Source organism: Erpetoichthys calabaricus, chromosome 12 (genome assembly GCF_900747795.2).
Source record: "Erpetoichthys calabaricus chromosome 12, fErpCal1.3, whole genome shotgun sequence".
Lineage (NCBI taxonomy): Eukaryota > Metazoa > Chordata > Cladistia > Polypteriformes > Polypteridae > Erpetoichthys > Erpetoichthys calabaricus.
Window position 1 is genome coordinate 55,172,400 of NC_041405.2, and position 25,900 is coordinate 55,198,299.

Consider the following 25,900-nt stretch of genomic DNA (forward strand, 5'->3'; position numbering starts at 1 on the left):
ACACGTGTCTGAAACCGCGGAAGCAAAACTGTCTCGGCTCCAAAACCAAACAGCTCAACAACTAACACAGCTTCGACACCGAGCCCGCGTGGACAGATCTAATGAACGTGGACGCCTACAACGCGCGTCTCAAACTGCGTAGGCAAAGCAGGCACGGATTCAACACGACACAGCTCGAGTGACCGAGATACAAACACGTGCCTGCCTGGATATAATTAATGAACGCAGGCGCCTACAACGTGCGTCTGAAATGCCGCAGACCAGGCAGGCACTGCTCCAAAAAGAAACAGCTCGACTAAACAAGATACGAAGTGAAACGGGAAGCACTACAGAGTCCGCAGTGCTCCACAATGCACCGCATAATAGTTCGGAAAGAGCTTCGTAGTAACAGTGGGGAGACCCAGAGTGACACGGGCAAACGCTCCGTATTAAACATACGTCATCCTCACACGTCCAAACTATACAGCATAGGTGAATCACACTACAGTAATGCATTATTAACAGTACGATAAACATCACAGTATCGCAAACAAATGAAAATTATTACTCGAAAAAGGGAAAATATATTCACCATGGACCAGGTGTCATTGAAACAAAAGCAGAATAAAGCGAGATCAGAAATGAAAGACAGAGTAGAAAGCAAAGTAAAACGTCATAAACAGGTTAAACGAGGGGGCCAAACACATGGACAGCAGGTTACAGATAATGAAGACCGGAATTCAAAAGCTTCAAAAACAAAAGCTCGACTGACCGAGATACAAACTGAAACGGGAAACACTATGGGGTCCGCAGTAGTCCACAATACACTGCATAATAGTACGGACAGAGCTCCGTATTAACAGTGGGGGGCCCCAGAGTGACATGGGCGAACGCTCTGTATTAAACGTGCATCATCCTCACACGTGCCTGCCCAGCGGGCACGGGTTCATAACGCCGGGGGTAGGCGAGCGAAGCAAGCAGGGGGCGGAGCCCCCTTGTTTAACATCTAACATTCAGGCTTTGTGCAAACAGAGTAGCATGTCAATCCTCATCATTCCATATATTAGCCTATCTTCTGAATAAGATATTTCTGAGAGTGCACAATCCAAAGTTAGACAGTGAAGAGGGGGTGATTTGGGCAGGGGTGGTGAATATGTAAAACAAATTTTTTCACATATCACAGACACATGCATTATCCACAGGCCAAATCTACCACAAAGGAGCACAGTTTTTTGGAGAACAAAGCTTAAACTAATTTACCTCAGGTCTTTCAAATAAGCAGTTAATACCCGACAACAGGGCTAGATCAGTCAGTCATTATCTGGCCTGCTTATTCCTGAACAGGGTCGTGGAGGGCTGCTGGAGTCTATCTCAGCTAACAGAGGGCACTAGGAAGGAACAAATCCTGGGCAGGGTAGGGCACCAGTCTATTGCAAGATTAAAACACACTCACCCCAACTACACACTATGGCCAAGTTAAGATTGCCAATTCACCAAATTTAGATGTCTTTGGACTGTGGGAGGAAACTGGGGCACCCAGGCAAACACAGGGAGATCATGCAAACTCCACACAGGGAGGACCCGGAACACAAACCCTGGATTCCTTATCGTGAGGCAGCAGCACTACCACTGTGCTATTCTGCCACCCTTATAGGGCTAGGTGATATACCAGAAATTTACCAATACCAACAATAAGAATCTCTCTCCTGCTCTGTGCTTTCAGTAGATGTCACCTTAAAAAACCACAACACCTAGACTTAATATCCAGTTACATGCTTCCACTTCATCCAGCCCTTGCTCTTCCTTTAAAACAAAAACAGGCATGAGACAACATGAGTGCTTGTGCTGAACCAAAGACAGGCAGTAATGAGCTGGATACAAATAAAAATGAGCGGATATCTAAATAAGATGCATTGTCAATCATGATATTTTGGCATCAGCCAACAGGATACTAAACAAACAAGAGTCATATGTAAACATTTACAAAAAAATATTTCTGCAAATAAACGTAACACAAACAGCTTGCTTCATCACTTGAAAACATAATCAAGTTGAGAAATATAAAGTGTGTATAGCCAAAAAATAAAAAAGAGACACTGACAAACACACTTATGTCCAAAGTGATTTCTCAAAGCCAGTGCTCCGCAACCGGTGTGCCACGGCACACTGGTGTGCCTTGAGCCGATACAGGTGTGACGCGGTCAAATAAGACAATTTTCTAACTAAATAATATTTCAACGGTCCTCCTTAGAAACACAATAACGAGAATACGTGCAATGAAATATTCGCGTAAATAGCCTTTTAAAGGTTTCATAATTTTATGTGTCATTTCTCTGAAATAATAAATCCCATCGCCTGGCGCCTGTCGCCTAAGACGTAGGCCCTACGTAGTCGCAAGACAACTCCGTAGTACGCTTTGATAGGCAGAGCGCTCCGTACCCTCACATAGATTCAATTCAAGCCGACGTATTAGTCGTGCTACGTCGCATTCACTTGTCTTGCGTCAGTAGTTATCATTCATTACTATTAGTTGTGTTGCTGAATTGTGTACGGTTAATGTTCTTTGTGTGATTCATATTTAGTTTTATACCCCTTTAAATATGGATACATTTTTACGTGGAAAAGATTCGTCTTCACGTACAGATGATGAAGAACCCAGCACAAGTGTTGCAAAAAAAAAAAAATTGTGAAAAGACTACATTCGATATGGATTCTCATGGTGTGGTGACGAAACGGCTGCAAAGCCACAATGCATCATTTGCGGCGATCAGCTATCAAACGAGGCAATGGCACCCAGTAAACTAAATCGCCATCTAAATTCAAACCATCCCAGTTACGCCAAAAAAGACAAACAACTCTTGTGTTAATTAAAAATGATAAGCGGTCATGCTTAAAAGATCTTGACCAAGAACTTCGGGTTGCGCTGTCAAATATTGAGCCGAATATAAAACTTTTGTGTTCATTGAAACAAGCTAAGGTATCACATTAATCAGTCATTATGTTATAATTATTAAGATTGCATAAAAGTAAATATAGTATAGTTTTTTATGTATGTATACTTATAATAAATGTATACATATAATAAAAAATGAAAAATTATTGTAAAATTCGTATATTAAATTAATATCTATATATCAGTGGCGTAGCTGGAGTTCATGTTGTCCAGGGGGGTGAAAAATTTGACACCCCAACGCTGAAAGAAATTTTTTTTTTGCGCCTCCTCAAGGAACAAAAAAAAAAGGAAAGTACCGTAGTTTGGACGCCCCTAAATAGCTGGAGCTCGGAGCGGACCAAGCCCCCCCCCCACATAGCTACGGCACTGCTATATATTTTGGCTTTTGATGTGCCGCGGAATTCTAGGAAGAACTTTGGTGTGTCGTAGGTGAGAAAAGGTTGCGGAGCACTGCTCAAAGCTACAGTTGTTAATAGATGCATTAGCTAATAACCACTCAATATGCAAAACATTCAAATATTCACACAGATGGAACAACATAACTATCACTACTACATACATCATTTTTAAAGATGCAAGACATTAATTTCCAGTTTTTCTGATAGTTGTTTTACAGTAAAAGTCAAGTTAAAATTAAATTAATTAAAAACTGTGATCTTTTCTCACAAAATGTATATTGTTTCCAGCATTGATGTGTTTAGAAGAAATAAAAACGCAGTTAAAAAAATGATTTGAACTTTATTAAAAAAACAAACCTCCAACTATAGACATATGAAAGATGTTCACAGTACTCTGTGTATGCGATAGTAATGACACTGTAAACAAAAATTTAGTTTGCATTTATGAATATTCAGTCTGCTAAATATTGAAACCATTTGCACTGTTCAATAAATGTCAAATAAAAAATGTGTTTGCATTTTCATAGTTTGTGAGATTGAAATATCATGTGTGCAGCTTTAATAGTTTTTCAAATTTAAAGCATATGATATAATACAGAAGTTTAGATATTTGAGTGCCATGACAACTAGACTTTGTTAAAAAGTGGCAATTTTGGACTAGAGTTGTTACAAAATTATTGTTAATGTATCGCTATTGATTTAAAGGTGTTAAATTATCTTGATATTCCTTTGTGGTCATATCTCCCAGCCAGAGCTGATAATGTCAAAAAAGAAAATATTTTAGATGGGCCAGGCCAGGTTTATTTTTTTGTCCCTGCCAGGACTCTTAGTTTCTCAGCATCTCAAAAAAGTGGATTGAATAAATATATGCATTTAACTGTTACAGCTTTTGCCTCAGACCATATTAAAAATTAATAACTACAAAGTTCAATGTTTTTATCACTGAGAAGGAAGATTCTTGTTACAGGTTTTAAACTTAGAAATTAGATCATCATTAGGGTATTATCTCCTCTTATAATAGCTTTTTTCCAAATTATGGCCAAAACAAAAAAAACTGTTTTTCTAATAAGATTCCATATGCACAATTAGAAAACAATTTACAGATATGGTGCATGTGAAGTTAACTGGCGACTCTAAAATATCCATATAACTAACTGAGAATAAACCGGATATGGACGCAGGTACACGGCGATGGGACCATGAGACATAGTGCGCAGGCGCCTACAGCGCGCGTCTCATAAACCACAAGCGAAGTCTTATCCACCGGAGTGAAGTTAGGAATAATGTGCTGCTTGGGATTGTACAAACCGCTGAACGCTTTACACCAAATTCAAACACAATACAGCTCAACTAACGGAAATAGCAAAAAAAACAACAAGCCCATACCTAACGACACGGCCACAGAGAACGGCAACAGAACAAACAAACACAACAGGATTCGGCGCCCCGCCCAAAGTCAAACCGGAGAGAGTACTGATGCCACAAACGTCCACACTACACAGCATAGTCAAAACCGAGATAGTACGGAAGGCGCAGGCGTCACCGCCATATTGTGGGTGGCACTGCTGCGGAGTGAAGTTAGGAATAATGTGCTGCTTGGGATTGTACAAACCGCTGAACCCTTTACACCAAAACCCGGGGGATTACATTTCATAGGTGGGGCTGAACTATTGTTTCCGTTATATATGGCCGTTAGGAACGCCCATTGTCTAATAAACGTCTGGACTACACAACATATGTGAATCACATTACAGTAATACAATATTAACAGTACAACCACAGAAAACACAGGCACGTCACCAGATACAGTGGTGTGAAAAACTATTTGCCCCCTTCCTGATTTCTTATTCTTTTGCATGTTTGTCACACAAAATGTTTCTGATCATCAAACACATTTAACCATTAGTCAAATATAACACAAGTAAACACAAAATGCAGTTTGTAAATGGTGGTTTTTATTATTTAGGGAGAAAAAAAAATCCAAACCTACATGGCCCTGTGTGAAAAAGTAATTGCCCCCTGAACCTAATAACTGGTTGGGCCACCCTTAGCAGCAATAACTGCAATCAAGCGTTTGCGATAACTTGCAATGAGTCTTTTACAGCGCTCTGGAGGAATTTTGGCCCACTCATCTTTGCAAAATTGTTGTAATTCAGCTTTATTTGAGGGTTTTCTAGCATGAACCGCCTTTTTAAGGTAATGCCATAGCATCTCAATTGGATTCAGGTCAGGACTTTGACTAGGCCACTCCAAAGTCTTCATTTTGTTTTTCTTTAGCCATTCAGAGGTGGATTTGCTGGTGTGTTTTGGGTCATTGTCCTGTTGCAGCACCCAAGATCGCTTCAGCTTGAGTTGACGAACAGATGGCCGGACATTCTCCTTCAGGATTTTTTGGTAGACAGTAGAATTCATGGTTCCATCTATCACAGCAAGCCTTCCAGGTCCTGAAGCAGCAAAACAACCCCAGACCATCACACTACCACCACCATATTTTACTGTTGGTATGATGTTCTTTTTCTGAAATGCTGTGTTCCTTTTACGCCAGATGTAACGGGACATTTGCCTTCCAAAAAGTTCAACTTTTGTCTCATCAGTCCACAAGGTATTTTCCCAAAAGTCTTGGGAATCATTGAGATGTTTCTTAGCAAAATTGAGACGAGCCCTAATGTTCTTTTTGCTTAACAGTGGTTTGCGTCTTGGAAATCTGCCATGCAGGCCATTTTTGCCCAGTCTCTTTCTTATGGTGGAGTCGTGAACACTGACCTTAATTGAGGCAAGTGAGGCCTGCAGTTCTTTAGACGTTGTCCTGGGGTCTTTTGTGACCTCTCGGATGAGTCGTCTCTGCGCTCTTGGGGTAATTTTGGTCGGCCGGCCACTCCTGGGAAGGTTCACCACTGTTCCATGTTTTTGCCATTTGTGGATAATGGCTCTCACTGTGGTTCACTGGAGTCCCAAAGCTTTAGAAATGGCTTTATAACCTTTACCAGACTGATAGATCTCAATTACTTCTGTTCTCATTTGTTCCTGAATTTCTTTGGATCTTGGCATGATGTCTAACTTTTGAGGTGCTTTTGGTCTACTTCTCTGTGTCAGGCAGCTCCTATTTAAGTGATTTCTTGATTGAAACAGGTGTGGCAGTAATCAGGCCTGGGGGTGGCTACGGAAATTGAACTCAGGTGTGATACACCACAGTTAGGTTATTTTTTAACAAGGGGGCAATTACTTTTTCACACAGGGCCATGTAGGTTTGGATTTTTTTTCTCCCTAAATAATAAAAACCATCATTTAAAAACTGCATTTTGTGTTTACTTGTGTTATATTTGACTAATGGTTAAATGTGTTTGATGATCAGAAACATTTTGTGTGACAAACATGCAAAAGAATAAGAAATCAGGAAGGGGGCAAATAGTTTTTCACACCACTGTAGATAATAACAATTAACGATCGCTCCGTATTAAATGTACAGAATCCTACAACACGCATCTGAAACAGCAGAGGCAAAACACTCTCGGCTCCAAATGAGCATCTTAATTTCCCCTTGGAATATTTAAACACTATTAACCCTGCCGGATTGCAACAACACAATCTTAACCTTAAGGTCGGAACAATAGTCATGCTATTAAGAAACCTTAATACTAAACAAGGTTTATACAACGGTACACTATTACTCATCAACCCCATGACAGACAATGTTATTGAAGCAAATGTACTTACAGGATCACATACTAACAATACTGTTTTGATTGCACACTTAAACGATGCCACTTTCCCATTAAACCTGCATTCGCCATGACAATCATCAAATCCCAAGGATGGACCATGGACAGAGTTGGCATATACCTCTCTGAGCCCGTATTTGGACATGGACAACTTTATGTAGCCTTCTCAAGAGTTCGGCGTTCATCTGACATTAAGGTTAAGGTTATAAATACTCCATACCAAGGAGAACTCATTCAAGGAAAACACGCCATCTTTACTACAAATGTTGTGTATAAAGAAATATTCGAATAAATCTTAGTAATGTGCCATGCTTGTATTCTTTACTTCCTATGTACATCACCTGCACCTTTACACTCCAATATATCTCACCCATAGATCAATGTATTTCGGGTTACCCAAAACCAGGGGTTGGCGAGCAAAGCGAGCAGGGGGCGGAGCCCCCTAGTCATGATATAACCAGGTGTAACTGTGTGCATAAATACACATGAGATGGACAACTACTGGGGGCTGGTGCTCCTTACCATTGCCATTTACTAGACAAAACGAAAATAGGTTTATAAAATTGAATGACATAAGTACTGAAGAAAAGTGACAAACACTACTATGAACATAACCAAGAATTGCATAAGACTTCCTAGCAACCATTCAAGGAGAATCTGCTTTAACTGGCAAAGCACTATGGAATCAAAATATGTGTCCAAAATTCATTTCTCTACAATACTTAAACAAAGATGAAAGACACAGTGATGCAGTGGTTAGCACCATTGATTCATGGATAGAGTGCCCTAGGTTTAAACCCTATGCCATTTCACTGTCTATGAAACGGTGAGATATTTTATCTGTGTGGGATCTTTTTCTGGGTTTTCTAGGTTTCTGCCTACATTCCAAATACAAACATGTTAGGGTAACTGGAATTTCCAAGCTGATTTTGTGTGAGTTTTCATGCAGGTGCATGCATGGGAGGGCCCAGTGATTAAATAGTGCACAGTCTAGGCTTGGTTTCTCTCTTTCATCCAATACTGCCAGCACAATCTCAGGCCAACCACAACCCTCACCTGGAGTAAGTGTGTTTAAGAATGTTATAATATGTTACATAATGAAAGACATTAACAGCATATGATCTGCACACTGCTATTTCTGTAAGTCATCTCAATAACCACACCCCCAAGCAGCATTTAGAAGGATAAGCAGCTCTGGTTGTCTTGTTGGCACGCCCTTTTCAACCAGCTGACAGTCAGTCACATGGTAAGGAGAATTACAATAATAGTTCTTACACACTTTGGATTATACAGTATTTCTAAGGCAGGCTAGGATGACTCTCCAAAGACATTCATTATTGCATATTCTCAACAGAAATATCAACCACAAATCCAGTTTCAAAGTAATTTTTTCTAAGACACACATTTTCTTTACATCTGTTTGGAAAGCTGTGATATAAATAGATTTGACAGCTGAAAAGAAAGAAACTTTAGTCATTTACTTTTGTACTGCTCAAACAAAACAGGGTGGTTTGTATTTTAGCATAGAATGAATACCAGAAAAAAATAAAGGATAATTTCAACAAGGTACAAAGCACAAATGAAGTCAATGGGATTTAATATGACAGAACTTTTATATATTTAACTTTGAGATTCATAAGAAAAAAGGACCTTGAAGCAATGTGCTGCCATTCTTCTGTTCTTTTCAAACTCAGCAATTTGGAAGACTTAAACAGAATCTCAGCTACTGGGGAACTTTTAATTCATTACACTGGGCAGGAATTAGTCCATCCAAAGCCATTATTTTTGGCTTGAGGGAGACTGGATTCCACAGAGTTTTATATTGTCTAAAGCTAATTGCCTTATTTGTGTTCGAATTCAGTTAATTTTCAATTAACAATTTTTCCATGACATTAGACAAACTATATAAAATACAGTATGTTCCTGAGGAAGAGCAGTGTTCCTTTAAAAAGTCCTAAATGTCCAGCTGTAGAAACTGAGGAATGGTGGTCTTTCCATTTTTCCCCCAATCATTCATTTATAAATTATGTATTTAGAGTTACATAGCTTGTTATCAGTGAAAAAAACAGTTGATAATACACATATTGGGGTGTGATACTGTATCAACATGTACTGCATTTTAAAGAAAAGTGAAAGAATATTGTGTAGGGAATTTGGGAATAAATAAATGACATTTTTTTTAGAATTCAATAATTTACTGATACATCAGTCCATCTTTTAGTGTTACTGTGATTTTAAATCAATCCTGGGAGTTTTGGAAGCAAGCAATGACACAACCTGCATGGAATGCTAAGACCTGCTGAGCACATTTATAGACACCCACATCCACACTCCCTGCTTACATATTTAAACTTGCCAGATAGCCTAATACATGTCTTTTGGATGCAGGAGGAAAAACTGGAGCACTAATGAGAAAATCCCAGGCAGTCACAAAGGGAATATGCAAATTTGGAATGACCTGGCAGGGAATCAAACCCAGTCTCCCACAGCTGTGAGGCATCAGCAAAAACTGCAGTGCCAGCATACAGTCCGCCCTTCTGACACATGGGGAAAAAAAATCATGTTAATATTCATCTTATTAAGTTATATAGTTTATTCATGCAAAAAGGGTGATAAGGGAGTCACTTGCTAAAATGGTTGTGGCTCTCTGTATGATCAAATTGTCAAAGCTTTTGTTAATAAGTTGATCTTTCATGGCTGACATTATCGGGTATTTTCCACACCCAAACATTTGTATCAATGTTAACCATAGTAATTTTAATATTTCAAGTATATTTAAAATAGGGTGGCTCAGTGTCAGAGGGGTTATTCCTGCTTCTTTACAGCTGTACGTGGACTGTTGGGTTCTAATTGCAGCATTTGCACTGCCCTGTGTGTTATTTGCATTTTCTCCCTGTATATCTGAGGGTTTTATGAACAGTTATTCCCACATTGTGTCTTATGCTGCATCATGAAAAAGATACTGCAAAATGTTGTATTACGCTAGTGGCAGCCATATTGTAGAATTGTTTAAACAGGTTTACACCAGCTTATTTTGCCAAACCATTAATCTGACAAAACAAAGTTCTTTTTCAGCAGAAAGTCAGAAGCCTGTCATGCTATTTAGTGTTTTTATTATTTATCTGTATATGAAAACAGAAATGAGTATGTTAGTGTCATACAAATAACTGTACTTGTCTGCAGGGCTTCAGCATAATGAAATTCAACACATGCACAACCTGATCTTGTTTCCATCATTTCTAACTCAGAGGGTGCCACAATCTGTTAAGGAAGCCATCGGGTGCAAGGTACGATGCTACCCTGGGTGGCATGCCAGCCTGCCACATGGCAAACATAGCCCCATCCTCTTTCATGTTGGACCAATTTAAAGGTGCCAATTAACCTAGAATACACTTCCATGAAATGTGAATAATAAACAACTTAGTAAACAGAAACAAAACCTAGCACTAAACAAGACAAGATATGACAGGATGGCATACAATAAAAACTAAGCACCCAGTTTGCAATCTGAAAGTCTCTCAGTATTATGTGTAGTGTGTACAATTTGATAATGTTACTTTCTTTCTTAAACTCGTTAAATTTAATGTCTCGTTTCTGTTTGTTTAGCTCAACTTAAAAAGCCAAGGATTTTTAATCGCATTGGTATTTTAGATTACTATACCCTCCCCACAATGCCATTAGTTATAATTTTTTTCTTCCACTTAGAGACATACAAATAAGCTTATTTGGTTTTCAGAATATTGAGAGTAGTCATCAATAATTCATTTACATATTTAAATACATAATTTGAAATGTACAGTAACGTCATATTATATTTGAAATTAATCGATGTGACAAACTGAGTTTTCGAATAAAACAGCTTTAAAACTAAAAGCTGTTTGTGTAAAATCACAATTTTTTTTTTTTTGTTTAAATCAGGTCATACAGAACTTAAGTGAACTTCAACTCAACACCACCATAGACCGAGTTCTCAATGGTAATTTTGCCTGTCTATCTTACCACTTCGTCTGCTGATTGGTCTTTGAATTTTTTCAGATCCACCCTCTCACTTTTGATTGGCTAGATCCACCCTCCTTCAATTTACTCTCTTCCGTAAACTCAGTAGTTTTCAACTGCGAACAATTAATTCTAGCAAAGTCCTAGCTGATGTGTTGGTGAAGGGGGGGCGTTAAAGAAGCATTTCAAAAGAAGGGTTTTCGGGTTGGATGGTGATAATTACTTACCAATTCTTTGCCCGACTGTAGAAGAGAAAGGGCTACCGATGAGGAACTCCATCGTTCGTCTTGTCTGAACGGCGGCGCGCCAACAGCTTTCATCCCATGTGACTTTTTGCGCAGCCCCGAGGGGCGGCACGTAGAGTTGCGTGGCGTCTTTGCGGCCAGTAAATCGAGCAAACTCAGTTAAACTCCATTAACGTAAGGATTGTTCATGTTCCCGTGATATTTGGCTTTTGAAAATACGGCTGTTTTAAAGTATCGTACATGTGTTTCTTTGTCAAATTATTATAACGTGTGTTTGAACCAGAAACAATCGGTGAAAGGTAATCGACTTCAGAAAAATAACAAGAAACTAAGAAGGTCAAATTTCTCCTGTTGAATATTGCTCAGGCAAGGTGGCATAGTGGCCGGGCTGTAATTATGTAAAAGCTACTGACAAGTATGCTATAATAATAAGTAGCCCAAACATTTGTGCTTCCTAGGTAATTCTTTTATTGTTTTCTGTGTAAGGTTAAGTTTGCCCCTTTTTTCCATTTTGATGGAAGGCCAGTTCTGTAACACTGATAGTTTCACTTCCATCAAGTAGGTTCCATTCTTTTGTTATAGGTGTGATCTTGTTCCACATTAGGGTTTGTGCCCAGCAGGTAGCATTAGTTTCACGGGTGGACTGGATTCAGAGATGGAAATCCCACAGTGGAAAGGTTGATCCGCTTACAGTGTGGCCACAAAATAATCACGTCAATAATAAGTCTAAACTTAATTTATATTAAGAATCTTTCAACATACAGATCCACAATCAGTCTCTGCCAGGAAACATTTACTTATGTAGGAGACTTTTATACAAACGATGTAGTGCAAAGTGCTTTACAAGATGTCAAAGAAGTAGTTACATAAAAAGAAAAAATGGTAATAGTTAACAAAGATGAATGCCGAGGTTAGCTGAGGTATTCTTTGTGCTCCCACGGTTACGATCGCTGGGTGCTGTTGTGGTATGCAGACGTTAGGAAAGTGGAAGGTTGTTAGTGATAATTCAAAAGTTCTGAGACTGAGCAGTTTGACAGCTGTGGTCTTCCAGTGTGTCCTGGGTTCATCTGTGGTAGGATACAGTATATGCAGAGCCGGGTACACTATTAGTTTGTGCTAACATTAAACTGTTTTGGTACAATAAACCCGTCGGTGTTTAACTGTAAACTTAGTCCTTCTACATAAATAGATAAACACATATATGGGCTAAACACACACCAGAATAACTGAAAAGAAATAAACTTCTGACTTTGCAGTGACGGTCACAAAGGAGCTCTATAAAGGATCCCCACTTTTGCCACACTTCTGCTTAATGATTAATTGGCTGAAAGTCCTCTGTGTTAGTGTGTCATGGAGAGGATGTACAGCATTATTGAAAATGACGCTCAGTTTTGTTTTAATTCTCTCCTTTGCTGCTACCTCCAGGGGGTCCTGAGTGTCTGCACAAGCTGCAGGCAGGATGTTGAGCTGTTTGTCCACTGTGGCCATGACTGCACTGCTCCAAAGGTCCCACCTCCCAATTGCATGCACCTCTCCAGCTTCTACAGGTAGGAGCCTCAATGAAACAAGTGGCTGTGGACATACTCAGCCCCATTCCAATCACAGATGCTGGGAATCATTATTTTACAATTGTATAAAATGGCCTGAGACATACAGGATTCCCAGTCCAGAGGGTCAACATCGCAGAGAGAAGCTACTGTTATGATTTGTTTAGATGGATCAATGAGGACTTTCCATATCCATCTGATTCTATCTATCTATCTATCTATCTATCTATCTATCTATCTATCTATCTATCTATCTATCTATCTATCTTTTCTTTTTTAATATTTTAGGTTATGACACAGGTTTCCTTTCACATTTTTTTAGGAATGATTGCAGTATATTTATTTTTTTTCTCATTGTTATGCAGCTCACATAAATCATATTAAGAGACTGTCCTCAGGGGTTTCCTTTACTTACTCTGGTTAGTTTTCACATTATGTTATTTTGTGAGTCAAAGCTGGCCCATTGTGGGTGAGCATAACCTGTCATGGACTAACTAATGTCCCATCCAGTGTTTGTCAATGCCTTCCATTCAGTGTTGCCAAGATATTCTCTCCCTCCCAAAATCCTGTAAGTAATAAATTAATTTCAGAAAATGTGTGCATGGTTCTTTTAAAGTGGATTTATTGTCATTTATATGAAGTCCTTAGTCACATCTTCTACGTCATAAATGAAGAAAACATAAATGCCCCTGCAAGATGCATTTTAAAATAAAACACAAAATAATTACATAGAATGCCTTTTTAATAAATAACTGGTCAATTTTAAATGGCTTTATGGATTGATAATCAAATGACACATGTTTAAAGTAGCTACTAACTTGGAAGTGCATTGATAGATTAATACCAAAAACATTAGATACTCTGTAATTTGATGGATTTTAAATGCATATGTGTGATGTTTTGCTGCTCTCTGCTGGTGTTTGTAATATTACACTTTTTTCATTTATACATTTACATTTTTAAGAGACAGTAAAGTTATTGACCTTCTTTGGTAATTAATGCTGACAAGTTTAATCTTTTCATATCTGTTTGTCTTTACCGTGTTGTTAGATCATGTGACTGAATCTTTGCACTTTAAACCACAATGTTGTTTGTTCAATCACTGCAAGTGCATCATTGAATGAACCCCCTCTGACTAAATTGTTTACCTGCATTTGCTCTGTAAACATTTGAAATGTGTCCTAACATTGTGGTCACTTTAGGTAAAGATATAAACCAAATATACAATAATGTTTCTTAATTGTTGCACTGTTTAATGCTATGTTCAGTTAGTTGACACAACTACAGAAGAAGTAAGTTACTACTACATTTACATGCCATAAAAAAGTTTCTTATAACTAGTTTAAAATGACTGAATATAGAGCATGGATTTTTAAGTTAGTTTGTAAATACTGGATATTTAGCTGTGTAATTTTTTTCCTTCAAAATATAAGTTTGTACTCTTTTGTTTATTGTTTTTGTTTAGTTGTTGCGTTGCACATTTTATCAAATAATTTTTTTAAATTACTTGGATTTATATTTTTTGTAAACTTCATGTGTTTACTTCATATGGCAGGTTATACACAGTTTTTTCAATGTGCACAAAGTCACCACTTTTGTAAAATTACGCAAAACCAACACTTCATAAAGTTTTCCTCACATTTTCTGTCTGATTATGTAGCCATATAGACAACATAAGTTCTGGTAGGTTGCAATAGCAGGTATTGTAGCTTTCTGTTCTCACTAACTTAGACAATTAAAAACTGAACTAATCATGTGAATGTACCTCTTTCTCAAATGGAGTTCTTTTGTTTTTTTATTTTTCTTTTAATCCTCTAACACACTGTAGTAAAGATTTTTCTTGTTGACATCACCAATATGTTTTCTGTTTATTTATTTTCTTTGTAAGTGGGTCTCAAAAGCAGTGAATGTATGAAAAGCAGCCATTAGTATGAATGATAAAATATTAATTAGCACCAACAGTAGCACTCATTGATTTAATTACCCATCACAAATTGCATATTTCTTATTAAATAATGATCTGTCTGCAACTGATAGCAGGTTAAGTACAGTCTTGTTAGGTCAATAACAAGGCACATTTTCATTGATGTCTTGAAAGAAATCATACTTTACTTGAAAGTTTTTTTTTTTAGTAGAGGAATAATTAAGAGAATTAAGTGTAAGGCTTTATTACAAACTCCCAGTAACAAGCACATTTCACATTGTTCACAACAAAACCATAAAGTCATTGTTAAAGCAATGCCGGTTAGGGCACAATGGAGAACTATCTTTTGATTTCATGTTACAGTAAAATTTATTTTCCAGCAAAAAGTAAGTTTGGATGTTGTAATTTTTACTAGATCATCTAGTGAGATCACAATTAAACATTATGCATAAATTAATCTTTTTTGGAAAGGAGTAAAATATTATCAAATTCAGAAAATCCATTCAGTTGCCATCAACATGGATAAAGGCTTATTTTTTAATTTACTTTTTTCAAGATATTCTTTAAAGAAAAAACAAACCTCTGTATGTACTCAAATAAAGGACATCGGAAACATTATGCTAAATCAGAAATTTACCACTGACTAAGAGATTAATTGAAATGAAATCTATTAGATAATCAGTGGCTGAGGCACCATGTTTAGGTGCTTGTAAATTAAGTTTGCTCTGGGTGGCATTTTTTGCATGCCCATGGATAAGCTTATTGAAGAGGATTGTTAATGTCAACTGGAATGAAAAATTATTTTATCTCCTGTTGAAAATATCTGTACAATACATATTAGAGGGCGGCACGGTGGCGCAGTGGGTAGCGCTGCTGCCTCGCAGTTGGGAGACCTGGGGACCCGGGTTCGCTTCCCGGGTCCTCCCTGCGTGGAGTTTGCATGTTCTCCCTGTGTCTGCGTGGGTTTCCTCCGGGCGCTCCGGTTTCCTCCCACAGTCCAAAGACATGCAGGTTAGGTGGATTGGCGATTCTAAATTGGCCCTAGTGTGTGCTTGGTGTGTGGGTGTGTTTGTGTGTGTCCTGCGGTGGGTTGGCACCCTGCCCAGGATTGGTTCCTGCCTTGTGCCCTGTGTTGGCTGGGATTGGCTCCAGCAGACCCCCGTGACCCTGTGTTCGGATTCAGCGGGTTGGAAAATGGATGGATGGATACATATTAGAACATTAGATCAACCTAAATGAGAACAGACCATTCAGCCCAACAAAGCTCGCCTGTCCAATCTACTTAATTCTTTCAAAATTTCCAACTGTATTCTGGTGTTCTTAATGAATTAATTTTAAATTAACAGTTTGGATTCACTGTATTAATTCCCTTCATAATTTTAAATATGTCAATCATGTCTCCTCTTAATCTTCCCTTTGTTTAAGTCATAAAAGTTCTGGTTTTGGTTCTATAGTGGGGTAGCCATACAACAGCAAACCAATTATCTGCTTTGCTTTATTTCATCAGTTTTTCTCTTAGAATAAATAAGGAGTACACACTTGAACCTGGCACAAGGAAACCTGGCTTAGTATCAGAAAAGAAAGCTGATTGTATCCACTTGAAGTATCTGGATGGAAACCATAATGAAATCAAGAGTGTCTTAATGCAGCTCATACAAAGAGTTTGCACACAAATCTATTTCAGAAATCATTTCAAAAATAAGACTGCAGCTCAGGAGTTAGGGGCAATAGTTGCGAGTTTCTTTTTTCCCTACACCTTGTCAGAGAGAAGGGACTACTGATGTACGAAATTAATAAAATCTATATTTTCCCTGATTTGAGTGATTGATTAGCACTCAAAATAACTCCCTTTAATGGGTTTTCCACCAGTGTTGCGAGAGCTATTGTGAAACAATTGTGTGAGGCATTGCTCGTACGATGTGGAGCCAAGGTACTTTTCTACTTTGTGCCAAACACCCACAACATAATTTATAAGAGGATTATATTCGTCTACTCTCTTTAAAAAAAAAAAAAACCTGATAAATGGTAGGTGTTGCACAATGGGGAAAACAGTTTGTTTCTATAAATAGCCAGGACGCAAGGGTGGGGGGAGGTTCAACCTTGGGGAAAGCAGGCGAAGAACATAGCCCATTGGTACATGTCAAAATCTGGCTCAAATCAAAACGAAGTGTTTGATAGCACATCTTTTACCACTCCATGAAAAGGAGCTGATGGCTGATCTTTGATCTGACCTGGAACCAAAAGAAAGAAGGTGGGGGAAGAGGGAGCATTGAGCTGAGAAACTTCACAGGAGGGACAATATTTATTTTAGGGATTGCCAAACGAGTCTGAAAGGAGAGAGAGAGGTTATTCCAGGAGTGTTTTAACTGTTTTACTTCATTAAACACGGTGCGAAATTTTGCCTGTACAATATCAATAATGGTGATTACTTAGTATTTGAAACATTTAATAACTGGAATGACGGAAGGAAAAGAGGGAGATTGACAGGCGTGATTTATAGGAAGCAGCGCAGATTTGCTCCAGTTGATTTTTATAGCCCGATAAGGATTCGTATGTACTAAATAATGTTAATCTGTGAGAAACGTCGGAAGGGGCGTTTCTAGAAACAGAAGAATATCGCATATAAAGATACCGATACCTTGTGGGCTGTATTATGAGCCAGTAGGAATAAAAGCGTCTAATGAACTCAGGCCGACAGCTAGAGGCTCGAGTGAGATAATAAAAAGTGGAGGTAACGGGCAGCCCTGCCTAGCGCTTCTGAACACGTGAAAGGAGCATGCCAAATCTGAGTTTGTTAAAACAGAAGCCGTAGTACAAGCGCACAACGATTTAATCATATTGATAAAGTATTAAAGTCCATTTCACACGTTACACTAAACAAAAAAATTCCGGTCTATCTTGTCAGGGGCCTTTTCTGTATCAAGTGAGAAGAGCGCTGTCGCGTTTGAGAGCGAAGGAGCCGGGTTTAGAATGTGCAAAAGCCGGCGCATGCTATTAACTGCTTGCCGAGACGCTGCAAAGTCGGTCTGGTTGGAGTGAATCATTGATCTCAAGACCAATTTGTCAGAGTTTTGGCAAATCAATAAATTTGAAACAAACATCCATTGCATCTCATAACAGGAGACTCCGTAATTCAACAGCTCCGACGGATAGCCAATCAGATTACGTCTTTATGTCACATGGTTTGGAGCGGAGCTGGATAGCAAATCAGAGCGCGTCCTTATGTCACGTGGTTTAGAACTTGCCGCCATAGACATAGAATTACTAAACGCCTCATGACCAGCAACATCGTACGTCAACGTCGCCGCCATATTGCGAGTGGCACTGCTGTGGCGTCAAGTAATGGATAAAGATGCCTCACGCATGTGCTGGTTGGGCTTGTACAAACCGCTGTACGCTCCAAACCAGATCACAGGGATTACATTTCATAGGTAAAGCTGAACAATTGTTTTGGTTATATTTGGCCTTTAGAAAATCCCGTTTTATAATCTTAACTTTAGCTACAACAGGCTATCTATCTATCTATCTAAGCTAGCAAAGCTATGCATTTATGTGCTCAAGTGAGCCTCCAAACAACTTTTTGGCCAAACGTATTTAGTCACTATGTAGATTGCTGTTAGCTGTTAACACTTCTCGAACTTGGAAAGTTTCCCAAAGAAATCCACCTCAGGAAGCAGTGGGAGGTAGCCCTTAGACGGGATTTTGAGAAAGCTGTCCTGTGATGTGTGATGTGCAAGTTTTGGTAACAGATGCTGTACCGGCATCATATGATCAAAGCTACCACTTGCTCACATTAAAAAAACAAAGGAAGTTTGATGATTCCTTCTGAGGTGATTTCCGACAGTCGACATTAGGGCAAGCTGTCAGTGTGTCTTTGATCAATCAGTTTGTTCGGGCTGAGATTGGTTCAGATGATGTGTTTTTTCTCAAGGAGCACATTGAGGAAACACAGTTTGAGATTGACAACCATCATTTTATGCTCATGTCTTTAGTTGTGTCTGTCTTCCACAAACTAAGGCTGCGCCATATTGCCAAACTGAATACTCTCAAATTACAGAGTGGCAACACACGGAAAAAGCTATGTAAGACCGTTCTGTTTCATGGATTTTAGATCCTATCTTGTATATATTTAAGTAACCACATTGTGTGTGTGCGTGTTTGTGTGAGAGAAAGAGAGAGATTGAGAAAGGAATGAGTGAAATGTTTTCAGAAATTAAGCCAATTTGTATACTATAAAATTGTATCATTTCACTGTTAAAAGAAAGACAAACAAAGATAACTGGCAGTAACTGCAAAATTTACAATTGGTATGCCAGTTTGAAAAGATAAGTTTTGAGGGTAGTTTTAAAATGTTTTATTGAATCGAGCTGACGTATATGAGAGAGAAGAGAATTCCAGAGTTGAGGAGCACTATGAGAGACACTTGCGCTCCCATAGAACAGAGTTTGATGTTTGGTTCAGAAAGTAGAGCTGCAGATGAGGATCTGAGTGAGCGAGAGGGAGTGTAAGTCTGTTGGAGATCAGTGAGATTGTGGAGAGCTTTAAATGTTAAGAGCAGTATTTTGTATTGTATTCTGTAGTTAACAGGGAGCTAGTGAAGTTGAGAGAGAATAGGTGTAATATGTTCAGTGGATTTAGTACAGCAGGTTATTATCCTTGCAGCAGAATTTTGAAGAAGCTGTAAGCGATGGATAAGTTTTTGTGGGATGCCAGATAGAATAGCATTACAGAAATCTATAAGTGAGGTGACTCTGGCATTAACCAATACTTCAGTACTGTGTTGCATAATAACAGGACAAAGTCTAGAAATGTGATGAGAAGATGGAGAGGAGATGGAAGAAGGCAGTCCGAGAAATGTTACTTATATATGAGGAATTATTTAATAATAATAATAATTATTATTATTTAATAATTGTCATTATTACTGTATAAATGGATATAAATAATTGCATTTAAATGATTTGCCAAAATCTGTTGTATGTACAGTAAACGATACTGTTTTAAACATTATTGTTTTTTCATCAGAAACCCCGGTTTCCACGTTTACCTGTATTAGTTTAAATGGCACTTTTGCCACTTGCAATATGGTGTACGCGCTGACGTATCGTGTCGACCGGGCAACACAGTGAATGCGGCATCTATCTATATATGTCTATACTTGCCGCAGCCTCATGTCACATGGTTAGGTAGCGTCACGCCGCTAGATAGCTAAAAAGATTGTGGCTTCTGTCACACGATTGCGGGCTGTTATACGTTGTTTAATCAGTGAAGGATATTTATCAAACAGGGTCTTGGTAAATGTATTCGTGTCCATACTAAAGCTAAATTGGAATTCAGAAGGGAAAGGATGCATTTTGTATTATCAAAGAAGAAAGTATTATTTTATGGAGTTGGGGTATACACTGAAATACAGGCAAACTTCCTTCCTTGACTGCACTACTGACTACATCAACTTCTGTATGAACATTGTAGTTCCAGTAAGAACTGTACGCTGCTATGCTAACAACAAGCCATGGATTATAAGTGACATCAAGGGCCTTTTGAACCAGAAGAAAAGGGCTTTTAAAGGCGGTGATCAGCATGCGCTCAAGCGCGTGCAGAAGGAACTTAGAGTCCAGCTCAGGGTGGCGAAGGAGCAGTACAGGAGAAAGCTGGAGCAGAAGTTGCAGAATAACAGCATGAAGGAAGTGTGGGATGGGATGAAGATCATCACTGGCTGCAGCTCGAAGCGGGGTGCCACCATCAAGAAAGACGTGAAGAGAGCAAACCAAATGAACAACTTCTTTAACAGGTTTGACCACCCTAACCCACTCTCACTCTCACCTTGGAGTACTGCACCCTCCACACATCCTTCTGCTGATACCAGCATAGGAGAGACATCCCAACCCACAATTACAACAGCGCAGGTGAGCAGAGAGCTGAGGAGGCTTTGTGCCAGCAAAGCAGCGGGTCCAGATGGAGTATCGCCACGACTGCTGAAGGTCTGTGCATCAGAGCTGGGGGGACCTCTAAAGCGCATCTTCAACCTGAGCCTGGAACAGGGGAGAGTCCAGAGGCTTTGGAAAACATCTTGCATCACCCCAGTCCCAAAGGTATCACGTCCTAGTGAGCTGAATGACTTCCGGCCTGTTGCTCTGACATCACATGTGATGAAGACCATGGAGAGGCTGCTGCTTCACCACCTGAGGCCACAGGTTCAACATGCCCTCGACCCTCTGCAGTTTGCATATCAGGAGAAAGTAAGAGCGGAGGATACCATCATCTGTATGCTACACCGATCCCTCTCCCACTTGGACAGAGGCAGTGGTGCTGTAAGAATTATGTTTCTAGATTTCTCTAGCGCCTTCAACACAATCCAACCTCTGCTCCTTAGGGACAAGCTGACAGAAATGGGAGTAGATTCATACCTGGTGGCATGGATCGTGGACTATCTTAAAGACAGACCTCAGTATGTGCGTCTTGGGAACTGCGCGTCTGACATTGTGGTCAGCAACACAGGAGCGCCACAGGGGACTGTACTTTCTCAGGTCCTGTTCAGCCTATATACATCGGACTTCCAATACAACTCGGAGTTCTGCCATGTGCAAAGGTTCGCTGACGACACTGCTATCATGGGTTGCATCAGGAGAGGGCAGGAGGAGGAGTATAGGGACCTAATCAAGGACTTTGTTAAATGGTGCGACTCAAACTACCTACACCTGAACATCAGCAAAACCAAGGAGCTGGTGGTGGATTTTAGGAGGCCCAGACCCCTCTTGCACCCCGTGATCATCAGAGGTGACTGTGTGCAGATGGTGCAGACCTATAAATACCTGGGAGTGCAGCTGGATGATAAATTAGACTGGACTGCCAATACTGATGCTCTGTGTAAGAAAGGACAGAGCCGGTTATACTTCCTTAGAAGGCTGGCGTCCTTCAACATCTGCAATAAGATGCTGCAGATGTTCTATCAGACGGTTGTGGAGTGTGCCCTCTTCTACACGGTGGTGTGCTGGGGAGGCAGCATTAAGAAGAAGGACGCCTCACAACTGGACACACTGGTGAGGAAGGCAGGCTCTATTGTTGGCATGGAGCTGGACAGCTTGACATCTGTGGCAGAGCGACGGGCGCTCAGCAGGCTCCTTTCAATTATGGAGAATCCACTGCATCCACTAAACAGTGTCATCTCCAGACAGAAGAGCAGCTTCAGCGACAGACTGCTGTCACTGTCCTGCTCCACTGAGAGACTGAGAAGATCGTTCCTCCCCCAAACTATGCGACTCTTCAATTCTACCCGAGGGGGTAAACGTTAACATTATACAAAGTTATTGTCTGTTTTTACCTGCATTGTTATCAATCTTAATTTAATATTGTTTTTTTGTATCAGTATGCTGCTGCTGGAGTATGTGAATTTCCCCTTGGGATTAATAAAATATCTATCTATCTGTCTAAATGTTTCAACTTAGGTCAAAACCAGTGAAAAGAGATACTTGGGGTCACTGTTATGTGGTAAGCAGAGCAAGCAAGCAAATTATTATAAACTGACAAGTTACAGTATCAGTAAGCTACTTATCAGTATGAAAACTCATACACCAAATAATGGTTTAATGATTTAAAAGTTTCCCTCAAAATGGAGAAACTGAAATTTCTACACACATTTGTTCATGTATGTGAAAAGAAGCTGTGGAGTAGTGTGATGGATTTTAGTACTTTGAGTTGTTCAGAACTTGTAGATGATATTTTGCTAACGATATGTGAGTAATGATGTTGAGCTATGTTGGTGTGAATGGCATGTTCCTCATCTCACACAAACAGACAAAGAACAAAACAAGAGCAAAAAACAAGCACAAACACACAATATGCCCTACTGAGCCTATTTTAGAGTGCCCAGAGTGTTTTAGTTCCTTTTCTTTCTCGTTGAATATGGCTTTAATTTTCTCCCTGAATACATTTTTCCTCCAAATTAGGGCTTCCTCATGTTTGTGTCGAATTCCGTCTTTTATTGGCTTCCATTCCTCCTCCCATTCTTTCCACACAGTCTCAGATATGCCACTATTTACCTCTTCAGGCGACTGGTGGAATTGTTGAAGGTCATTTTCCCATTCCTCATTTTTCTGCTTGTCTGCTAGTGTTTTTTGTTCGGTGTTACTTATTCTCATTTTCTCTTTTTGTTTGTGTTTTTTGTTTCTATTTCTGAGTTGTTCAGTTTTGTTTTCTTCATTTTTCAAAAATTGTTTCCTGTTTTCTCTTGACACTGCACTGTGTTCAACTGGTTTATAAGTTTGTGTAAGTTCCTTGTCTGTTTCAATCCATTTTTTTCCCCATGTTTCCTCTAGCTCTACAATCATTCCTGTTTCTTTTTGTTGAAACTCGTCCTTCATTTTCTCTATTTTTTCTTGATATTTCCTTTCATAATCATGTTTCATCCATTCTTCTTTTCCAGTAAATTCTTCTAGTAATGTTTGCTCCATTTTTTCTTCTTCTATCTCCTGCTTTCTCTTCCATTCTTCAATTTTCAGCATTAGTTGTGAATTGTATTCAGTTTGCATTCGCCTTGCTATTTTATCTAATATTTGTGTTAAATCAAGATTAATTCCTTCTGCTCTTATTGATAGCACATCATCCCTGTAGCAGTTTTCCAAATTCCCACCTATCATTTCCTCTATTTTTTTGATGAGTTCCACAACCTGACTGTCATTGTTGACGTCTTCAATGTTAAGAAGGTGTTGTCTCTTCTTACATCTGTCCACAAGTTTTTGAATGTCTCTTGTTGTTTCTCCCAAACCCTCTTGAGACAACTTGCTCATAATAGTGTGCTTTGTAAAGAGCACCAGAGAATGGTCAAACACTCTGTTTCCAAATATCTCCTCAATGAACGTGATTGCTTTTATATCTTGGTCTTCAAATTTGTTCTCTCTCAATACTATCAGAAAAGCATGGGGTCCAGGGAAGCACAGACTAATGCATTTTTTCATTTCCAAGTAAAAATCTACATAGGATATGTTGGGGTCATCCAAGTCTGGTGTGTTAACTACAGTGATCCCTTTTTCTTCCACTATAGCAAATCTGCTGTCTGACTTCTTTGTTTTTGCTGCTGAGCTAATTTCCAACTTAGATTCTGTCTTGCCAAGTATTAAGTCTTTCACTTGACTCTTCTTTGCCAGCGCCACCCCAAGCAAGACGATCCTTAAATTAATAGTCTGTGTATCATTGTCAGAGCCCATCTCATTGCCATCTTCATCAATGCTCATTTTTGTACCTGTTGAAGAACACAGTTTTCCTCATTGAGAAGCAAATCTATAATAAACAGTAATTTATACTGAATAGCTAATGAATATTAAGAACTCAGAGATATTGGTGTATTAATTATACATACTTTAATAAATATAAAGGCTTTACCAACATTTAATTCTATGAAAATATTTTTATAAAGTTATGAAAATATGCTGACTATACACTTTAAGTGGCAATGCCAAGAAATACAAGTTCTGTCATATTTTCCTGTGGCAAACTTATCAGAAATAAAGATAATGCCTGCAGCCTAGTCTAATATTAACAGTATAATGTATTAAAAGTTTTAATTCACAATATGTAATATTCAAAACATTCATCAGTTCCTGTTCACTTTTACTGTTTAAAATGTTAGTGATGTTTGAAGTTCTCCAAGGTAATACTTTCAACTTTGCTTCTTGATTAACTCTTGCTACAGTATGTATCTACAATGATGGTACAACATTCATTTTTAGGCATGTTAATGGAATTGTCTTTAAATGATAATGCGCCAGCTTACTGTTTCTGTCCATGGTACTCGCTCTTCATGTCTCCCCGAGGCAGTTTACTCCATCTCCTAATGCTCTCATTGTAAAAATATGGCAAAAATTGCACTATGCACATTTACTTTTCCAGGAGTTATTCAAAACAAATATCTTTTATAAAAGTAAAAATTATACATTTAGTTTCCTTCCCAAGAAAATTTTAAATTTAATAATTTTGTAAACAAAGTGATTAATTTGTGCCCCTTTTCTTCAATGGGTATTGCTTGTTATGCAAAAAGAACAACTAGAATTGCATACATTTCATAGCAGATTTCAGCTTTTCAAGCATCGGCAGCACATTTGATTATTAACTTCACACAGGTTATTTTTAAACCAGTAACGGCACACTGCATGATAACATGTAGTGAATACACTTGACTTGAGCATTCATAGTTTTCATACTCTTTCTCTGAACATTTAGCATTCGTTTGCTCAGAGGTTGATGAGCTTGCTGCTTCCTGAGCAGCTCTTCTGTTCTCCACTCTAGCGGCCCGCTTCTTCTCTTTTTTTCGTCGGCATCTTTTTGAGTTAAAACTGATTAAGTCAGTGTTTGTGTTGCAATTACTTAGTGTATTTTCTTTAATTTTTCACTTAAGCTGGCACTTAATTCTTCAATCTGCCTCCAGAATGATTTAAGATATGAAGAGATAGGGGATGTGACGGCGAAGATGGTCAGGAATGAGAACGGCACCCGTACACATGCGCCACACAGCCACCCTGCTGGCCGCTGCCGAGAGTTGATTCTGCAATAAAATAAAATAAAAATAAAAAGAGGAATAACCTTAGAGGTCAATCATCACCTCGAAGCGGATAGTAGACGTCACGTAGTCTATGTATGCAAAATTTCAGCTCAATAGTTCAAACGGTTTGCAAGCTACAGGTGATTTAAAATCCTTGACAGACAAACAGATAGCCACGGTAGCGTATTATATAAGACCAGTAATGGCAGACTGCATGATAATGTGCAGTGAATACACTTGACTTGAGCATTCATAGTTTTCATACTCTTTCTCTGTATGTTTACCATTCATTTACTCAGAGGTTGATGCGCTTGCTGCTTCCTGAGCAGTTCTTTTTTTCTCCACCCTAGTGGCCCGCTTCTTCTCTTCTTTTGTCGGCATCTTTTCGCATTAAAACTGATTAAGTCAGTGTTTGTGTTACAATTACTTAGTACGTTTTCTTTAATTTTTCACTTAAGCTGGCACTTAAGTCTTCAATCTGCCTCAAAAATGAATTAAGATATGAAGAGGTAGGGGAAGTGACGGCGAATGTGGTCGGGAATGAGAACGGCGCCCGTACACTTACGCCACAGGCTGCCCTGCTGGCCACTGCCGAGAGTTGGTTC

The 25,900-nt window shown here is 39.0% G+C and overlaps 2 protein-coding genes across 3 annotated transcripts in view; both read right to left on the bottom strand.

Annotated features, from left to right (window-relative positions):
• tom1 (target of myb1 membrane trafficking protein) overlaps window positions 1-11,440 on the bottom strand; it is a 121,603-nt gene extending 110,163 nt beyond the window's left edge. The window contains exon 1 of one of the 2 annotated variants that reach the window (XM_051934693.1): window positions 11,273-11,440. In XM_051934693.1, coding sequence (XP_051790653.1) covers window positions 11,273-11,324 — 52 coding nt within the window. In that variant the 5' untranslated portion in view covers window positions 11,325-11,440. The remainder of the gene's footprint in view (window positions 1-11,272) is intronic. The other variant, XM_051934694.1, reaches the window with a different exon arrangement.
• A 10,936-nt stretch (window positions 11,441-22,376) lies between these two features.
• LOC114662203 (interaptin-like) overlaps window positions 22,377-25,900 on the bottom strand; it is a 137,796-nt gene continuing 134,272 nt past the window's right edge. Inside the window, exon 5 of the mRNA XM_051935367.1 lies at window positions 22,377-23,999. Coding sequence (XP_051791327.1) covers window positions 22,513-23,999 — 1,487 coding nt within the window. The 3' untranslated portion in view covers window positions 22,377-22,512. The remainder of the gene's footprint in view (window positions 24,000-25,900) is intronic.